We start from the raw sequence: 21,503 nt of genomic DNA on the forward strand, positions 1-21,503 counted from the left end.
ATAAATAGAGTTCTGAAGAAATAGTTATGAGTTTGGTTGACTGGAATAACGGAATTAGCCGAAAATAGGGCTCAAAGTGGGCGGAATTGCCGATTTTTAAATATCGCCGAAGTCGCTAACTTCGCGAGAGCGTAATTCCGTCAGTTTTCCATCAAATTTCGTTTTTTTGGTGTCTTTACAATCGGGAAAAGATTCTCTATCATTTCATAAGAAAAAATAATTTTTTTTTTTTTCGAATATTTTGCGACACCAGGAGCAACTTCAGGATTGGGCCCTTCGACAGTCAAAGGGTTAAGCAACACTTACTGAACAAGCAAAAGAACAATTTACTTTAAATGAACAACTTAAAAATTGCACTAAGAGTGAATTTGTTCAATGAAACATGAAAATAATAGGTGCAAAAACACAGAACAAAAAGGTTTGAACACTTACAGTGATGCAGAACACAACACATCAATATAAACACAATACTAGAATTTTCTTGCAGTGAAACTTGGTGTGAAAAATTTGTAAAATAATTGTCTTGCTTGCACAAAATAATGGCACTATTGTCTGTGGAGATAAGACAAATTAGACACTGGCTAAATGAAAAGAATATGAACACAAGAATGTTCAACACACAGAGGAAAATAATAAAAAATGGCAAAAGAATGAAAACAAAAACAACAAGAATACACAAATACTGGGAGGAAAACAATATAACAGACAACACTGAGTTGTGATGCAGGATATAAGGTAATAAATTACTGAATTACTTCACTGGAATACTGTGAACACAAGATAATTTTGAAGTGTAAACACAAATTGTATTCTGCTTATATGTTGCACACAACAAGGAAAAAACGCTAAGGTACTTACTTCAAGTATATAAAAAAGAAACACAACACAACAGACGTAAGATAATGCATGAAAATTAACACTGAATTAACCCTTTCAGGGTCCGTCCCGTAGATCTATGGCTTTACATTCAGGGTCCAAACCGTAGATCTACGCCAAAATTCTAGCGCCGTCAAATTTAGCACGAGAAGGCTGGTAGGCCTACATCTAAGAGAATGGGTCTGGGTGGTCAGTGTGCACACCATAGAAAAAATCTGGACGCCCACATGGCATTGTGGGAACGCCGGCAAAGTAGCTTTGTTCATAGTGCCTGGCGGCAAGGAAGCTCTCACTCCCCACTCACTCTCTGGGCGAATTCCGACTCTCCTCTTCACAACTTACAGTTCTAAGACTGATGGAAGTGGAGCTGAAGACGAATTCTATGGTTTTGAACCATATGGTACCATTGTGCCATATGGTACAATGGTACCATATGGTACAATGGTACCATATGGTACAATGGTACCATATGGTACAATGGTACCATATGGTACAATGGTACCATGTCATACAATGGTATATGGTACAATGGTACCATATGGTACAATGTACATATAGTACATTTGTACCATATAGTACATTGTACCATATAGTACAGGGTACAGGGACCCTAATGGAAATAAATCTGTGACTTTTTTTGGGTTATCCTAGGTTCTCCAAACATATGCTGCTAAGTATGATATTCTATGTAACTTTATTTGTGTATAACTAAATAAACTTACTTATGATGCCACATGCACTTGAGTAAGTTTATTCAGGTGTACAGAAATACAATTACATAGATCATCATACATAGCAGCATATGTATAAAATCCTAGGATAACCCAAAAAAAGTCAGGGTGACTTTATTTCTATAGTTATCCCTGTATCTGTACCATATGGTACCCTGTACTGCATGGTACCCTGTACTGCATGGTACCCTGTACTGCATGGTACCCTGTACTGCATGGTACCCTGTACTGCATGGTACCCTTTACCATATAGTACAATGTACCATATGGTACCCTGTAACATATACCGTGTACCATATGGTCAATAGGTGTTGGTGGCATGAGACACCAGCCAAGACTGAGTGAGTGGCGACGCAAGCTAGCTACACAGTTTCCATTTTTGTTGTAAACAACTATTGTAAACAAAATAATAATGAAAATATTAGTGTGTTGAATACAACAGTACCATATGGTACAATGAACCATATGGTATCATTGTACTGTATGGTACAATGTACCATATGGTACTGTTGCATCATATGGTACCATTACACCATATGGTACCATTACACCATATGGTACCATAAGGTACCATTGCACCATATGGCACCATTGTATCATGGTACCATTGTATCATGTGCCATTGTGCCATATTGTACCATATGGTACAATTGTATCATATGCCATTGTACCATATGGTACCATTGCACCCTATGGTACCATTGCACCCTATGGCACCATTGTACCATATGGTACTATATGGTACCATTGTACCAAATGGTGCCATTCTACCATGTGGTACCATTGTATCATATGGTACCCTTGTATCATGTGCCATTGTACCATATTGTACCATATGGGACCATTGTACCATATGGTACCATTGTATTCAACAACATTGTATTCAACATCATTTTGTTTACAATAAACTTGTAAACAAGTTTTGTAAGCAATATAATGATAAACAAATTAGTGCAGTTATTGTGTTCAATACAATGAGTGTACACTTATACAATATACATTATACTGGTCTCACAGGCCACAGATGTTATTAGAAAAAGAAAAAAAATAGAAAAGAAAATAAAAAGTATAAAAAAACATAAAATAAAAAAAATGGGATTTTGCGGAAGTCACTGATGTTGCCACCACCCGGTCATTTTGGGTCAACTTCCCACCGCTGTATCTCGGTAAGTACTGATCAGAAAAAACTTTTTCTTGTCTTATTACCTTCACAAAAATATACTCTTTAATTCTGTAAGAAAAAATAATTTTTTTTTTTTTCAAAATTTCTTGGACACTGGAGCACCACTTCAGATTTTGGCCTTGGACACTGAAGGGGTTAAGAAGATAAAAAAAATATTGCAAACAGTATATAATAAACACTGAGTCTAATCATGAGTTACTGAATGTCACTAAAAAAAATCGCTGGAAACACAAAATGAAATGTCTGAACACTCGCAAATGTCTCTATGAAAAAAATATTATCACTGTAGTGACTTGGTGAAGAATGAGGTGGAAGGTTGGAGGATGGTGTTGGAGGATGCTTGCTATCGTCTCGTGGCTGGCTGCGATCGCTGACTTCTCTCCACACTCGAAGAATTTGCGCTTAAATCGACGATGGACTCACACAAGAGGCTTTTAACGATGGCGCCACTGACGAAAAAACACACTCTGGCTCTTGACCCCCTATGTGGTCCTTAAAATATGGTGCTAGAACCCGTAATAAGGGTACGAAACAGTGGTAATGGGTGAGTGGGTGAGTGAGGCAGCTGAGGCAGGGTGGTGGTTGAGAGACCGCGTGGTGACTGGGCCTATGGGATGAATGGCGTAAGCCTCGCTGGGGACACCCTCACTTAGGCACGAAAATATTCTAAGCTGGGCTGGCTTAAAGCAAACCCAAACGCTTTGTGCTTGAAGCACAAAGCGATGAGGAAGACTGTACCCACGTGGCTTGCTTGAGTACTGGGTTAAAACACCTAGGTTAGTTGCTGGCTTGCTTAGCTTAACCCTTCACACAGAATGGCTTGATAACTTCTAACAATGAGCACAGCAGGGGTGGAAAGCTGGCTTGGCAGGCAAGGCTGAAATGGTGTAGGGCTAGTCTGACTGGGTTGTTCTGACTCACTCCCCCCACCACAGACTGGCTTAGTAGCTTGGCTTACTTTGTAAACTCGGGTCAACCCCTCGGGAGTGATGCAAATAAGCAGATAAACACTAATACAAGGAGACTGACCAGTGAATAATGTAGAGAGCTGGTAGAAGCTTGCTTGGGGTAGCTGGCTGGCTAGGTCGAGCGTTACCCTTCTCGGCAGGCCTAGTCACAAGATGGCAACCGGCTCAGTAGAAATTTATCTCCAGAAATCGCTGTAATCATCAGAATTACAGGCCCTCCGCTGGCACCAATTTGTCATGGGGGTTCGGAAGGAGATATGATGGATAAGGTAAACTCACTTGGTGGATGGTAACGATATGTATTGTCAGACTGTGGATGGGAGCCCAGGCCTGCCGTGTTATTGCTTGGATGTCTGTGCGCAGAGTGAGGATGAGGCAGCGCCTCTCACTCACTCATGCTGTATCCCGTGACGTCATACAGTCACAGGCCTAGGGATCTTCTATATAAAGCACATGGATGGTACTATAATACTCAGCTAATCTATGCATACAACACATGTAAAGGAGGATCAGCAACTACGCTGACATTTAGGCATACTAGTACGTCAAAAACCCTGGTGCGTAAGCCGTACTAGTACGGCCAAAACCCTGAAAGGGTTAAAGAATTGGATTCCAGACTCATTGACACCACCAGAGACCCAAGGGCAGTCACTTTCATGTTCCAGCGCCTCAGCGTGGCCCTCCAAAGGGGAAATGCTTGCTGCATACTTGGCTCGCATCTGGCTTTGGAGGAGCTGGAGGAAATCCATAATCTTTAACATATTGTACCATTGTATTCGTGTTTGTATTTTCTGTGAATGTATTCTATTAATAAATTTTCCCGTAGAATATAAAGTATAGGGGGTGGCAGGAGAAGAAAATATTCAAACAGCTCCGGGGAGAACCTTGAGTTTTCCCTGAGGTATGTTTTTTTTTCTTCTCTGAGGATGAGGAGTCCCCAGTCCAGTTATAGAGTTGGTACCTCCCTATATTTTTGTTTGAAAAAAAAAAAATGGGTATAATACAGTGGAACCTCAAAAATTAAACTGCTTCCAACTCAACCAATTATGTAAGTGTATTTTTGTAAGTGCTTTTATAAGTGTATTTTTGAGGGTCTTAAATGGTCTAATCTAATTTACATTATTCCTGATGGGAATAAATTCGTTCGGTAGTGGCACTTGAACAGCCTTCTGGACCGAAGAAAGTTCGATATTTGAGGTTAGACTGTACAGGTCTCCCTCAACATTCGTGAGGGTTAGGGGATCAAGAGCCTCGCGAATGTTGAAAAACCGTGAATGTTTGGTGCCCCAATATATTGTAGGGAAATATATTACAATACTGCTTCCTTAACTTGTTGAACCATGAATAATCATAAAATACGTGAAAACGTCGTGAATTGTACTAAATATATACATGTTATGCTTTAATAACGTATGTTATTTAATAACATGTATGTTAATAACATGTATGTTATTAAATACCACAGACTCCTCCACTGCCAGTCCCTACTACCCTCCCTCCGACCCCCGCAACTGGCAGCCAGCCCTCCCACCACTCAGTGTGGTGAGTGTTTTGTTTGTTCATTATTTGCTATTAAACTACAAAATAAATAATGTAAACCCATTCATGACTGCATATTGGAATGGCTATTAGGAAAGGTATTAGACGGTGACATCATGTGTTTACTCTTGAACACTGCAAAGAATCGAACATTTCTGCTATTGCTAATAACAACAATAGTAATAATAATAATAATAATAATAATAATAATAATAATAATGAATACGATATAATTGAAGAAGGAAATTGTACAAAAATACGAGGGAGTGGTTAACACATCGTCAGTGTGACTTTGTTTATGCTGAGTGAACATTAGTCTCCCTGCTCTTCCAAACATTTCACAATAATTCAGTGGTTGAGGCAGTGGTATTTAATAACATATATGTTTTTTTTTTTTTTTTTTTTTTCAACAAGTCGGCCGTCTCCCACCGAGGCAGGGTGACCCAAAAAAGAAAGAAAATCCCCAAAAAGAAAATACTTTCATCATCATTCAACACTTTCACCACACTCACACATTATCACTGTTTTTGCAGAGGTGCTCAGAATACAACAGTCTAGAAGCATACACATATAAAGATGCACAACATATCCCTCCAAACTGCCAATATCCCAAACCCCTCCTTTAAAGTGCAGGCATTGTACTTCCCATTTCCAGGACTCAAGTCCGACTATATGAAAATAACCGGTTTCCCTGAATCCCTTCACTAAATATTACCCTGCTCACACTCCAACAGATCGTCACATCCCAAGTACCATTCGTCTCCATTCACTCCTATCTAACGCGCTCACGCACGCTTGCTGGAAGTCCAAGCCCCTTACCCACAAAACCTCCTTTACCCCCTCTCTCCAACCCTTTCGAGGACGACCCCTACCCCGCCTTCCTTCCCCTATAGATTTATATGCTTTCCATGTCATTCTACTTTGATCCATTCTCTCTAAATGACCAAACCACCTCAACAACCCCTCTTCTGCCCTCTGACTAATACTTTTATTAACTCCACACCTTCTCCTAATTTCCACACTCCGAATTTTCTGCATAATATTTACACCACACATTGCCCTTAAACAGGACATCTCCACTGCCTCCAACCGTCTCCTCGCTGCTGCATTTACCACCCAAGCTTCACACCCATATAAGAGTGTTGGTACTATTATACTTTCATACATTCCCTTCTTTGCCTCCATAGATAACGTTTTTTGACTCCACATATACCTCAACGCACCACTCGCCTTTTTTCCCTCATCAATTCTATGATTTACCTCATCCTTCATAAATCCATCCGCCGACACGTCAACTCCCAAGTATCTGAAAACATTCACTTCTTCCATACTCCTCCTCCCCAATTTGATATCCAATTTTTCTTTATCTAAATCATTTGACACCCTCATCACCTTACTCTTTTCTATGTTCACTTTCAACTTTCTACCTTTACACACATTCCCAAACTCATCCACTAACCTTTGCAATTTTTCTTTAGAATCTCCCATAAGCACAGTATCATCAGCAAAAAGTAACTGTGTCAATTCCCATTTTGAATTTGATTCCCCATAATTTAATCCCACCCCTCTCCCAAACACCCTAGCATTTACTTCCTTTACAACCCCATCTATAAATATATTAAACAACCATGGTGACATTACACATCCCTGTCTAAGACCTACTTTTACCGGGAAGTAGTCTCCCTCTCTTCTACACACCCTAACCTGAGCCTCACTATCCTCATAAAAAGAATTATATGTTATAAATAATAATAGTACATATTATTAATAACATGTATTATTATTAACATGTATGTATTTAATAACATATATGTTATAAATAATAATAGTACATATTATTAACCCTTTCAGGGTCCAAGGCCAAAATCTGAAGTGGTGCCCCAGTATCCAAGAATTTAAAAAAAAAAAAATTTTTATTTTTTCTTATGAAATGGTAGAGAATCTTTTTGTGAATGTAATAAAACAAAAAGTACGAAATTTGATGGAAAACTGACGAAATTATGCTCTCGTGAATTTTGAGGTGTCAGCGATATTTACGAATCGGCGATTTTGCTGACTTTGACTCCCATTTTAGGCCAATTACATTATTCCAGTCGACCAAATTCTTAGCTATTTCACTAGTATTACTTGTATTCTATCGATTGAGCACAAGAAATCGCCAAGTCAACTGTTTCAACTACAAAATAAAGTGACCGGAAATTGGTAATTTGGCCAATTTAACACAAAGTTCAAAATATTCCAATTTCAAAATAGGGTCCAGAATAAACAATGTAGGTATTCCTGGCACTAAACTAACATTAACTCTGTTCATTAGTTATGTTTTGAGGCTTTACAAATAAATTCCGTTTTGATTTTTTATTCACATAATGAATTTTTATTCACACCAAAAAATAGAAGATTTACTGTTATGCAATATTGTAATAATTGTATAAATATCATCACCACATTTGTTAATGTATATTAGACCCACCAGCTGGTGCGTATTAGACGTGTGAGGTCGTTTGTTTACTCTTGAACATCGGCAAAAGTTTAACATTTCCGCCACTTTGAGCTCAGTTTCAAGCCATTTCCAGTGCTAACACCAATCAAAATTATCTCTATTTCTGTAATATGTCTTCCATTCTATCAAATGAGACCAAGAAATCACAAATACAACTATAAAAAACATACGAAAAAACACTGCAAAGTCGCTGTTTTAATCGAAAATCATGGTCTCAGTTTTTTCTCTCATTATACACAGTGTGCTGCAGGATTTGTTTTATGTGGTGCACACATACAACATAGATGTATTCTCTCATATCTAGGCCCAAATTTACCACTCACAGTTTATCAAAGTGAGCTGAGCTCATGACGTAGATCTACGGTTTGGACCCTGAACGTAAAGCCGTAGATCTACGGGACGGACCCTGAAAGGGTAAATAACATGTATTATTATTAACATGTATGTTATTAAATACCATTGCCTCAATCACTGCCTCTACCACTCCAGTCACACTCAATCTACAAGCACCAAACACAATGAATTATTGTGAAATGTTTGGAAGAGCAGGGAGACTAATGTTCACTCCAGCATAAACAAAGTCACACTGACGATGTGTCAACCACTCCCTCATATTTTTGTACAATTTCCTTCTTCAATTATATCATATTTATTATTATTATTATTATTATTACTATTGTTATTATTAGCTGTAGCAGAAATGTTTAATTCTTTGCAGTGTTCAAGAGTAAACACATGATGTCACCATCTAATACCTGTCCAAATAGCCATTCCAATATGCAGTCGTGAATGGGTTTACATTATTTATACTGTAGTTTAATAGCAAATAATGAACAAACAAAACACTCACCACACTGAGTGGTGGGAGGGCTGGCTGCCAGTTGCGGGGGTCGGAGGGAGGGTAATAGGGACTCGCATGTGGCGGGAAACTTAAATATGATTTGGCGGCTTTGAATTTGGTGGCTGGGAATTTGGCGGTTGGGAATTTGCGAATGTGTGAAGCCCGTGAAAGTTGAAAACGTGAATGTTGAGGGAGACCTGTAATTATAATAAGACATACTCTGATAACAAGTGAGCTTCGAAAGGCTGTCACTAGATGGCAGTGAATACCACAACAATGCGGGAGCTTGAATGGCCTCCTCCATTTGCCACATAATAACATATTTTACTCATTCTAGGGTATATATCAAGTTTCTATGTTATTTATATTGTTTATTATGTCATATTAGATGAATTATGATAGATAAATAAGCCATATAGTTGATATTAGCATTATATTGAAAGTATTTTGTCCTGCCTTCTGTGACCAGGAATTCCGCTGGAAAGGATTAATGGCATTTCAATTAATTTAAATGAGGAAAATTGACTTAGTATACGAGCTAGGTCATGGAACGGATTAAACTCGTAAGCCGAGGTTCCACTGTACTATGGATCATTCAGTATATTAAGTAATTCAGGAATTTTAATTACTATACAAATATTTTTATCTTCAGAAATAATGAATACTACGTCTACTTGAGTGACACACATGCACTGGATCGGCTAGAATTTTCCGCCGGGGACCACTTTCACCCTCGTGGCTCCATCAAGTCATTGAGGAAAGGCTCACATGATATACGCTCACTGAATAGTGATGGTAAGTTAGTTCTGCTTTGTGTGCTAATTTTCCCATGATGAAGACTAATTTTATTGGAGTTTTAAAGAATTATAGTAGCAGGTGAAGAAAAATATTTATTATTAAAGAATTCACTTCATCAGAAATATTAGCAAATGCCTCATTTACTCATTTATATCCGAGTTTTATGTTGTAGGGCTCTAGGCTCCTACCTCAAATATGTCGCACATTATTCACACTAGTGCTCTCTCTTTGAACCTCAGCAAAATCCCTACATGTATTTTGAGCTGAGTAATGACCTCCCTCACCTCCAGCTGCTATGATTTGTTTGTGTTATGATCAACATACATATACTGGGGCTCTCAGAATGCACGAGAACACACTTGTCTTCCTCTCTCCATTAGGTAAACATTGCACTAACCTCTCTAGGCAGTTTCTGATCAACTGGGCTGTGTTGCATATACTGACTACATGCAGATAGCACCAGTACAGTGCTAGTCACAGCATTATGCAGCTCCTTCCCCACACACGTACCAAAACACAAACACACAGCATGAAAGATTATAATATATATATTTGCACGTGTACTGAGGTTTTAATACTTGGTGCTGTGTCCTTTATGCTTAATCACTTCCCTCAGCCATGTAGGAAGAATCTCTCACAAATTCTTGAGGGTTTGGGGAGGTACGTGTATATTATTCCATGCCTCGTGTAGAGCAGCCTCCAGCCGTGGGATGGAACTGATATCCTTGCCCAGTAAACTTTGTTTCACTATTGACCAGAGGTTCTCAGTAAGGTTTAAGTCTGGGGAATTGCTTGGCCAGTCATTAAAGAACCTCGCTTCACAGTCCTTAAGCCACTGAACTACAGATTTGGTGGTATGACATGGTGCAGTGTTCTGCATAAAAAACATAGCCCCACACTTGTCCAATGCCTCAGGTAAATTGTCACACAATAACTCCAGGTAATTATACTGGTTAATATACTGGTTTTTGAGAAGCACAAAGAGTTCACCAACACTCTGATTACTGAAACACCCCCAAACCATGAGCGAGTCTGGGTGTTTGGTGGTCCCACAGGTGTAGCGTGGGTCTAGTGGGTCACTACCTCTGGGCCAGTACACGTCTCCCATGGTTGCAGGTGACGGTGAAGGTTGCTTCATCACTCCAAAGTAGTACTCGAGACAACTGTTGAGGAGTCCATTGAAGATATTGCTTTGCATAATCCACCCTACGTTTCTTCTGTGGCTTAGAGAGGATGTTTCTTAACCTGGCGGGGACTAAGTCCAGTTCTGACAAACATCTGTTAACAGTTCATACAGATACCTCTAAGAGAAGATATGGGTTCTTTTCTTTCAGTTCTCTAGCAGTTATCTTAGGTGTACTCTCTAATGCTTCTTTAACACAGTAAAGGTAAGGTATGATAAGGTATGTTAAGGTAAGGTTCATACCTTAGTAACAGAAGTAAGACACGAGAGAGAGGGGTGGGTTGATTGCGGACTGCAAGAAGGCCTTTGACACAATTCCTCACAAGAGATTAGTCCAGAAGCTAGAGGATCAGGCACATATAACAGGAAGAGCGCTGCAATGGATCAGAGAATACCTGACAGGGAGGCAACAACAAGTCATGGTACGTGATGAGGTATCACAGTGGGCACCTGTGATGAGTGGGGTCCCACAGGGGTCGGTCCTAGGACCAGCGCTATTTTTGGTATATGTGAACGACATGATGGAATGGTTAGACTCAGAAGTGTCCCTGTTCGCATATGATGTGAAGTTAATGAGGAGAATTAAATCAGATGAGGATCAGGCAGGACTTCAAAGAAACTTGGACAGAGTGGACACCTGGTCCAGCAACTGGCTTCTCAAATTTAATCCCGCCAAATGCAAAGTCATGGAGATCGGGGAAGGGCACAGAAGACCACAGGCGAAGTATAGGCTAGGTGGCCAAAGACTGCAAACTTTGCTCAAGGAGAAGGATCTTGGGGTGAGTATAACACCGAGCATGTCTCCAGAAGCACACATCAACCAGATAACTGGTGCAGTATATGGGCACCTGACAAACCTGAGAACAGCGTTCCGATACCATAGTAAGGAATCATTCAAGACACTGTACACCGTGTACGTCAGGCCCATACTGGAGTATGCAGCACCTGTTTGGAACCTGCAATTGAGCAAGCACGTCGAGAAATTAGAGAAAGTTTGCGACAAGGTTAGTTCAAGAGCTAAGGGGAATGTCCTATGAAGAAAGGTTAAGGGAAATCAGCCTGACAACACTGGAGGACAGGAGGATCAGGGGAGACATGATAACGACATATAAAATACTGCGCGGAATAGACAAGGTGGACAGACAGAGGATGTTCCAGAGAGGGGACACAGAAACAAGAGGTCACAATTGGAAGTTGAAGCCTCAGAAGAGTCAAAGGGATGTTAGGAAGTATTTCTTCAGTCATAGAGTTATCAGGCAGTGGAATAGCCTAGAAAGTGATGTAGTGGAGGCAGGAACCATACATAGTTTTAAGATGAGGTTTGATAAAGCTCATGGAGCAGGGAGAGAGAGGACCCAGTAGCAACCAGTGAAGAGGCGGGGCCAGGAGCTAGGACTCGACCCCTGCAATCACAAATAAGTGAGTAAATACGTGAGAACAAATGTCTTCTTTGAGGGGCTAGGCCAAGATTTGACAGACGGTAACTCAACACTGCCACCAGCCTTGAAACACTGCACCTAGTTCCTCACTGAACACTCACACACACCAACATTCTCCACTATTTCTTTTGTCTGGTGCCCAGCTTTGTGAAGCCCTATGATTTGAGCTATAGTTTCAGGTGTTAAAGACTTCCTTTTACCCATAATCAAACATGTATAGCCCCAAAACCAAAGGGAACACCAGACAAAAGATGGGGTGGATGAGAGACAAAAGTGCAACACTTCCTCTCACCATGGCAGCTATGTAAGCACTGAAGAGTCACTGTGGAGTGTGGCAGAAGGCTGTGACGTCATGCTAACAGCTGCTACTCAGCATAATGTACTGACAAAAAAAAGAAAAACCCTGTATGGTAGGCCTTTGATTTTCATCATGGCATTATGCCGGGGCACTCACCCGGCATAATGCCATGACTAACACTGTAGTTTGACTGATAAGATTTCCACCATCATTCTTGGACTCTGGGGCACATCAGATGTGAAGTTTTTAACTGTGAGGCTCAACCACAAGGTGCCAGCAACATTCCAAACACATTGGCTTCTTCTATGGTTGCCTTCTCCTTGACTGGCAGATGAAAAGATTTTTTGTAAACCTTTCCACCTACTCCTTTCCTTGTGCATGTCATCTCTTCCCTTTCTTGCCTTCAGACTCCTTGCATCCTCATAGACCAGTGGTTTACTTCCCTGGTTCCTGACCTAATGAGCTCTTTCCCTGGATATGATTCATCATGGGAGATGTGCTGGCATGGTCTGCTTGTCCTCTAGAGCTCTTCATGTTTGGCATTAGGCTCTGTATCCTTTTCCATGCCTGGTTGATCAGGCCCTGATCCATCATGAGGTCTGGTCATGGACTGGGCTGTGGAGGCATTGACCCTCGGAATGCCCTCCAGGCATACTCCAGGTATGCCTGGCAGTGCTCTTCCATAGCATAGGGCCATGCATCCAGGCTTTGCACCTATTCCCATTGCTGTGAATGCATTCTAGGGCCTTCAGGTTTCCCACTGATTCTTTTTGGTATCCAGTCTGCACCTTCCACCAGGTCCTCTTCTTCCTGGCTCCTGTTACCATCACAGTTCTTGTTACAGTTTTGATAAGTTATCTGCAGTCATGAGTTTGTATCCTGATACTGCTTCTCTCTAATTAATAAACTACATAAGAAGATGTGTCTGAGTTGTCTTTGTACCAGCTGTCTCTGTACTAGCCACTAGCTGTCTTAATCATCAGCTCTGTACCACCTGTCTCTGTTCACCAGCTGCATCTGTACTAGTCACCAGCTCTGTACCAGATGTCTCTGTACTAGTTTAATTCTCTTCCCTATAGAGGCCTGATCTACCTCTGTTTTATCAGATGCTTCTCTCGGTTAAAACATTCTGAGGACCTTGCCTGCGTGGACAGGCATGTCATGCCTCCCAAGGTCAGATTGACGTGTAGGCTTCATCATTAGTGAGTCATCCTTTCTTTCTTTCAACACACCGGCTGTATCCCACCGAGGCGGGGTGGCCCAAAAGAAAAAACAAAAGTCTCCCCTTTTACATTTAGTAATATATACAGGAGAAGGGGTTACCAGCCCCTTGCTCCTGGCATTTTAGTCGCCTCTTACAACACGCATGGCTTACAGAGGAAGAATTCTGTTCCACTTTCCCCTGGAGGTAAGAGGAAATAATCAGAACAAGAACTAGTAAGAAAATAGAAGAAAACCCAGAGGGGTGTGTATATATGCTTGTATATGTATGTGTAGTGTGACCTAAGTGTAAGTAGAAGTAGCAAGATGTACCTGAAATCTTGCATGTTTATGAGACAGAAAAAAGGATACCAGCAATCCTACCATCATGTAAAACAATTACAGGCTTTCATTTCACACTCGCTTGGCAGAACAGTAGTACCCCCCTGGGTGGTTGCTGTCTACCAGCCTACTACCAATTAGTGAGTCATCCATGTGTGTTTAATAAATAGGCCTCTGTATGTGATTACATTAGTTTGCCAGCCTGGTGTTTCTTGGACTTGTGCTCATATTTACAGGCAAAACCAGAGTCTTCTGGTCTTTCAGGATACCATTTCTTTGGTTTGTTGCATCTTAGTGCTGTCTTAGCTCAGGGCTAAATACAGAGATAAGAATAAGAATAATAATAAGTTTATTTCAGCATGATACATGTTTGTACAAAGGAGTGTGACAATTGGGTGTACAACCCAAAATTTGGTCATCTCAAAAATCTCGGATATTATCCTAACTCCACAAGACTTTGAAAAGGCAATAAATGACATGGCTATGCACTCTGCCCCAGGCCCAGACTCATTGAACTCTGTGTTCATCAAGACTTGCAAGAAGCCCCTATTGCATGCCTTCAGCATTCTATGGAGAGGGAGCATGGACACGGGTCATGCCACACACACTAAAAACAACAGACATAGCCCCACTCCACAAAGATGGCAGTAAAGCAGTTGCTAAGAACTACAGACCAATAGCACTAACATCCCATATAATAATCTTCGAGAGGGTTCTAAGAAGCAAGATCACCAACCACCTAGATACCCATCAGTTACACAACCCAGGGCAAAACAGGTTTAGAGCAGGTTGCTCCTGCCAGTCCCAGCTACTGGACCATTATGACAAGGTCCTGGATGCTGTTGAAGATAAATAAAATGCAGATGTAGTATACACAGACTTTGCAAAAGCTTGCAACAAGTGTAACCATGGTATAATAGCACACAAAATGTGTGATAAAGGAATAACAGGAAAAGTTGGTAGATGGATCTATAACTTCCTTACAAATAGAACACAAAGAGTAATAGTAAACAAAGTAAAGTCCCAGGCAGCCATGGTGAAAAGCTCTGTTCCACAAGGCACAGAACTTGCTCCTGTTCTATTCTATATCCTCATTTTGGACATAGAGATGTAAGCCATAGCTCGATGTCTTCCTTTGCGGATGACACCCGGATTGCCATGGCAGTGACCTCCATTGAAGACACCGCAAGACTCCAAGCAGACATCAACCAAATCTTCAAATGGGCCACAACAATGTATCTACCTCATATAGCCTTTAACGACTCCTGCTGCTTTAGTGTCATATATATTGTAGAATCACTGAAGAAAGTACATTGTCCCCTCTCTCTTCCTCCTCCACTTTCGTACTTTGCTGCAATTTCTTTCTTCGATTCTATCATGTTTCTATTTTTCTTTACCAAAGGGCTGGCACTAGAAAGTTTCTCTGGGCCCATGGTTAATTATGCAGCAGTTGCAGCTCAATCAGCAAGCACAAAAAACAATGGATTATTGTGAAATCTTTGGATGAAAGCCAGACTGACCCACAATGCATGTGTGGGATACTTTGTGTGGGCGCGGGCAGGTGGACAGGTCTGGTACGGCGGCCAAAACTCAAGGTACCGTTTGAAACTCGGGACAAAATTTAGCCGAAGTGACCGAAACTCAAAACAGCCGAAACTTGGGGCGGTTGAAGCTCGAGGTTCCACTGTTCTCAGATGTGGAAAACTTGAGGAAATTAAAAATGTATCGGGGTATACAACAAATTCTAACTGTACAGTAGAGCAAAAAAGAAATGTGAAGGACCTGGGAGTGATAATGTCAGAGGATCTCGCCTTCAAAGACCACAACAATGTATCTACCTCATCTGCTAGGAAAATGATAGGATAGATAATGAGAACCTTCAAAACTAGGGACACCAAGCCTATGATGATCCTCTTCAAATCGCTTGTTCTCCCTAGGCTGGAGTACTGCTGTACACTAACAGCCCCCTTCAAGGCTGGAGACATTGTAGACCTGGAGAGCGTACAAAGAACTTTCACTGCACACACAAGTACGATAAGGCACCTAAATTACTGGGAATGGTTGAAGGTCCTTGATTTGTATTCCCTGGAATGCGGGCGAGAGAGATACATGATAATATACACTTGGAAGGTCCTGGAGGGATTGGTACCAAACCTGCACATGAAAATCACTACCTATGAAAGCAAAAGACTCTGCAGGAGATGCAACATTCCCCAGATGAAAAGCAGGGCCGCCACGAGTACAATGAGAGAACACAATCAGTGTCCGGGGCCCAAGACTTCAACTGCCTTCCAGCATACATAAGGGGGATTACCAATAGACCCCTGGCTGTCTTCAAGAAGGCACTGGACAGGCACCTTAAGTTAGTACCTTGACCAGCAGGGCTGTGGTTCGTACGTCAGTTTGCGTGCGGCCAGCAGTAACAGCCTGGTTGATGAGACCCTGATCCACCATGAGGCCTGGTCTCAAACCGAACTGTGGGGGCATTGACTCCTGAAACCCTCTCCAGGGAAATTCCAGGTAAATGATCATATTAGGTGTCTGGCAAATCATCCCTCATCCTTCGAGGGTTAATGATTCCAAGATACACCCATCTTGCTTCCACCTTCAGTCAGCAGCTGTTTCATCTATCTTGAATACAAGTGGTATAATTTCAGGCAGAAAACTATTTTTACATTAACTGAAGAAGTATTTGTCTGTTAGGGGACCTGGGAGGCCAAGAGTTTCCTCAGCCACAGCTCCATGTTTGGGCTGACAACTGGATTCTGACACATTCTTAAAGCCTCAGGCAACATTGATGATGAGTAAACAACACTTAGTAGACATAGGTGAGAATGGTCACTAATGAGCACAAAGCAAACAGGAATTTTGCTGGGATCCAGTGAGGTATGTATCAGTGTAAATGAGGTGGGTCCACTAGTAAAGAAATATATCTTCTGCTAGAATCGAAATGCATTTTTATAATACTGTTTTGCTTAGCTGATTTTGATGCTTCTGATGCTTTAATGTCTTATGTTTAACTTATAGAGGATTTATTACATTACTACAAGGTAAACCAGTTATCTGTAAATGTGTGATGCTGAATTTATTTGCAAAATATTCATAATTTCATGTTTAAATAACTTTTAGGGATTTTTCCTTTGTAGATAAGTTTAAAATGCATAAAAAATTGAATCCTGGAATCATAATCCAGTTTCTTCTGAAATAATAAAGATCTTGCATTTGTCTTGTTAAATGTTTTTTGACTTAGTCACCTGTTTCTGCAAACTTGTCAAGATAATAAGTAATGTAGTGGCAGAATGTGTGACTCAGTAGTCATACATGTGTACAGCAGCTGGTGTTATGGGTGACTGGGATACAACCATAAGTATTGATACTTCTCATACATCTACTGCTTCTCTAGATCTAAGCTATGTTTTAACCATATTCTTTTTAAGTTTTGCCTTGTATACTAAGTTTGAGAAAATAATGTCATGTATTCTTATCTAATTTTTCTGTATCTAACTTTGAGTGGCAAAGTTTATTTTTATCACTTGCCATTACTGACGCTTTATATATTTCTTGGTTTAATTCTATCTTCCAGACTGTGTGTATATTCATAAGCTAAGGTAATGTATTATCAAGAGAGAATATACCACACTTTTAACAGTTTAGAATGAAAAGTGAGTGTACAGAGTCAGAGTAAACTCTTAGCTTTTCATGTTGTGATCTCAGTCACTTCACTTTATGGAGCTGGCAGTTTTTACTTTACTAGGGGGGGCTGTAGAAAACGATCAGCCAGGACGTGTTCAGAGTGCCCCTGTTGAGCGAGAGAAGTTTACCTTTAGCCGCAACCTGAACTTTGAAAGTTTGAACATTTTTGAGGGTAAGGGGGTTGTGTTAAGAAGATCCACTGTGTTAGATCTGCTCACTTGCTTGTGATTCAATTTTATGTTTGTTGAAATGAAATAAAAAGAAAGATTATAACAAACACAAATATATTAAAGCACAGCATTATTTTTGTAGACATCTTTAGATTATATGTAACAAACAGTATTTTATACTGCAGCATTCACTTATTGTAATATATTACATCATAATTATATTAATAAACCTAAATTATATCTTAAATCATTGGATCACAAGCAGACAATTATTTGGCATGTGTCTCACTTTCACTTGAGTATTTTGATCTGTTTTGTATATTCTTGTGCACTAGTGTTATTCTTGTTGCTGGATGGATGCTGCGGGTCACTCACAAATAGCAACCTCTCATTCATCCACACCAAGTAGTAGTAATGTCAAGCCTTAAGGGACATTGATGTATAGTAAACTCTGTAAAAATCAGTGAAGAAAAAATCCCAATTTGAGGATTACCCCCCTAAAAAAAAAAAGTATATTTTTCTGAGACCAGCATCTAAACCAATTTGATCTCTCATTGTTCATCATTTTTACTCACCATTTTTTGAATTACATAATTTCATATTTTTCTTTTTTTTATTTATTTACTTTCATTAACTTTTTTGTTTGATATAAATATGTAGTAATGTAATGAAGGAAAATTAGAATTTATTAAAAATGAATAGAAGAGATGTACATAATTGAGCAACAAGCATACTTGCCAATTTTGAAAAACTGGGATTTTAATTCAAAAAAGGTTATAAACCAGTTTTGTCTTGATTCCGAGGGTGTGGTTTTTATAGAGGTTACTGTATTATGCCAGTAAAGATGTAGGCCAAGGTGCACAATCTTACTACATTAATAATGGGCAGCCAAAAAAATATTTAGTAGCACTGTACTCATGTTTACATTAAGGCAAGCTTGGTAATCTCAGTGTTGTTACCATATGTTGTTTTGGTGACTTGCTTTTTCTTGCAAATGCTGTCATGTCTCAGCACATACACATATATATCATAACTATCTTTTTTCTGTAGATTCTTGTCTCTTCCAACACACTGCCAGATGCTCTAATTTTTAGAACACGTGTGACTTGACCATGGCTTGCTCCAAACCTCTTTTCACCTGACCTGGCTTCTGGCTCTCTATCCTTTTCTCTAGCCCTTGCAATTTAATAATGGTCCATGATAGATTAAAACCTTGTTAAGGTTTATGGGTTAGTTGTGAATCAGGTTACATGGTACAAACCTTCGTAACTGATACAAACAAATTTATTTAACCCTTTGACTGTCGCAGGCTCCTTTCTGAAACTGTCATTTTATGTCACAAAATATTCGAAAAAAAAAAATATTTTTTCTTACGAAAATGTTAGGATTATTTTACTGAGTGTTTTAAGCCTAAAAAAAATTTTTGCCATCAGTACTTACTGAGATACAGAGGCGCAAAGTTGGCAGAAAATGAGCGGTGTATAGTAACAGCGGTGAATGCCGCCCACCCGGTATTCTTTTATTTACTCCAATTTGAAGGTTTCTTGTATTTTCCAGTATTTTTCTTTTCTAAGCAACTTATGTTGCCTGTGAGACCAAAGTAAGGTGCATTGTTCAAATATACACTCATTGTTTACAACACAATAACTAAACAAACATTATTAGTTTGTGTATAAAACTTTTTTACACAAACAATACAAAACATTGTTTATTACTATTGTTCCATAATATATATACATATGTACAGCCCTGAACACTTTCCTAGAACTGCTGCAGCTTGTGGAACTCTTTGAAACATGGGTATATGCAGAGTGGCACTTGACACTTCTCACACATAAAATGAGTGTGTCTGCGTGTTTGTGGGTGTTTTGTGGTATGTCCACATACAAAACACCTCTTCTGAGCACTTTTCTTGAAAGCAGGAGGAGGCAGTTGTATGGGGTAGTAATCACCAGGTCTCAAACGAGATGGCATGTGTTGGTAATTTCATGGGCACTGGTCTATTGCAGGTGTTGCTCCTTGGTACTTGGCGATTATTTGTCTGATGGCTGACAAACAAAATTCACCATATTTTGGTTTGTTGTTGCTCCTCAACTTGTATATGTTATAAGCATTTAGCATGGAAATATCAACAAGGTGGAAAAAAAGTTTTATATACCACTTATAACTCTTGCGTACACAATCAGCAAACCCAATCTGCATGTCACATTTGTCCATTAAGTGCATATTGAGGTTGTAGTCCATGACAGCTGCAGGTTTTAGAATGGGTTCATTGGTCTCTCTATTGTGCCAGCCAGTGTGTGCCATTTCGTTTCGGTGAACTGATGTCAACAATGTGACATCACATTTGTCATACCACCGAAATGCCATGATATCATTGGCAGCAAAGGCTTGCACCTCACCTCTGCGAGTGCCAGCGTCGAACCTTGGCATATGTTTATGATTACCACGCACTGTGCCATACACATCTGTCAGGTTCACTCGCAAGAAATCGCTGAGTATGGGGCTTGTGTACCAGTTATCAGTAAATAATATATGCCCCTTACCAAGATATGGTTCCGTCATTGTTCGAACCACATCACCAGAGATACCCAATAACTTCCTGGTATCTCTGTGTATTACTGCCAGTGTACACAATGATATCCAAAACGAGACCACTTTTGCAATCACACAGTACAAATAGCTTTATACCAATGTGTTTCCTCTTGCTTGGTATGTACTGCTTGAATGAGTCTTCTCTTGAATAAAATCAAAGAGTCGTCAATAACAAGCTTCCTGAAGGGATAAAAATACATGCAACACTTTTGTTTCAGGTACATAAACACATTTCTGATCTTATATAACCTGTCGCTTCTGTCAGGCCTTGTTATGTCTGAAAAGTGTAACATACGTAACAGTATCAAGAAATGATTCACACCTATGTCACTAAAACCTGGGGTTGAAATCAGGCGTTCTGTTGCCCAGTATGTGTTGACTGTGTGCTTATACACATGTGACATAAGCATTATTGTGGCAAAAAACAGGTACATCTCTGCCACAGTTGTGTCCTTCCACTGGTGTAGCCGTGATCTTGGTGAGAGAATTGTATTTGCCATGGTGTATTCATAGTATGTGTTGGTTTCCCTGACAATAATGTCCATCAGGGGTTCATCGAAGAATAACTGAAAGCATTCCAGTTCAGTAGCATTGTTCCCAAGTGTACACAATGGCCGTATTCCACTTTGTGTTTCATCAAAGTCATGGGGACTGGGAACAAACTTGTCACCTTGCTGCCAATCCCAGATGCGGTCTGCTGGTGGGTTCTCGATATTGAAATGTGGTTGTGTAGGTTGTGGGAGTGTGGGGTTGGGTGAGGCTGGTTGTGCAGAGTCAGCAGTGTGGGTAGTAGGGTGGCCCGCTGTTGGTGCCACATGACTCGTGCCACCATCACTATCACCACCGCCACCTGCTGCCTCGCATCATTCATGCCCATCATAACAATATCGTCATCTTCACTATCAGGTCGTGGTGTACGGCTACAGGATGTGCTCCAAGATTTACTCCTTCCCCTTGGAACAGCATATGAAGCACTACCAGACTGCATGCTATGTGGTAATTGACTTTAGACACCACATGAATATTTTATTATCCAATGGCGATGGTGAAAAACCAGGAAACTTTGCAAGACTTTTTCATTTGCCAAAATCTGCTGTGTATACTAATTGACTGAAAAAATGAAAAATTTACAGAAAGTGCTGGGCAT

General features: G+C 40.2%; 1 protein-coding gene across 4 annotated transcripts in view; it reads left to right on the forward strand.

Moving 5' to 3' along the window:
* The window catches only part of LOC128692768 (high affinity cAMP-specific and IBMX-insensitive 3',5'-cyclic phosphodiesterase 8B), a 659,454-nt gene that overhangs the window by 393,609 nt on the left and 244,342 nt on the right, over positions 1-21,503 (forward strand). For 3 of the 4 annotated variants that reach the window (XM_070090034.1, XM_070090036.1, XM_070090037.1), the window contains 2 exons: positions 9,291-9,433; positions 17,653-17,763. In XM_070090034.1, the coding sequence (XP_069946135.1) occupies positions 9,291-9,433; positions 17,653-17,763 (254 nt within the window). The remainder of the gene's footprint in view (positions 1-9,290; positions 9,434-17,652; positions 17,764-21,503) is intronic. The other variant, XM_070090035.1, reaches the window with a different exon arrangement.

This window comes from Cherax quadricarinatus, chromosome 30 (genome assembly GCF_038502225.1).
Source record: "Cherax quadricarinatus isolate ZL_2023a chromosome 30, ASM3850222v1, whole genome shotgun sequence".
Classification (NCBI taxonomy): Eukaryota; Metazoa; Arthropoda; class Malacostraca; order Decapoda; family Parastacidae; genus Cherax; species Cherax quadricarinatus.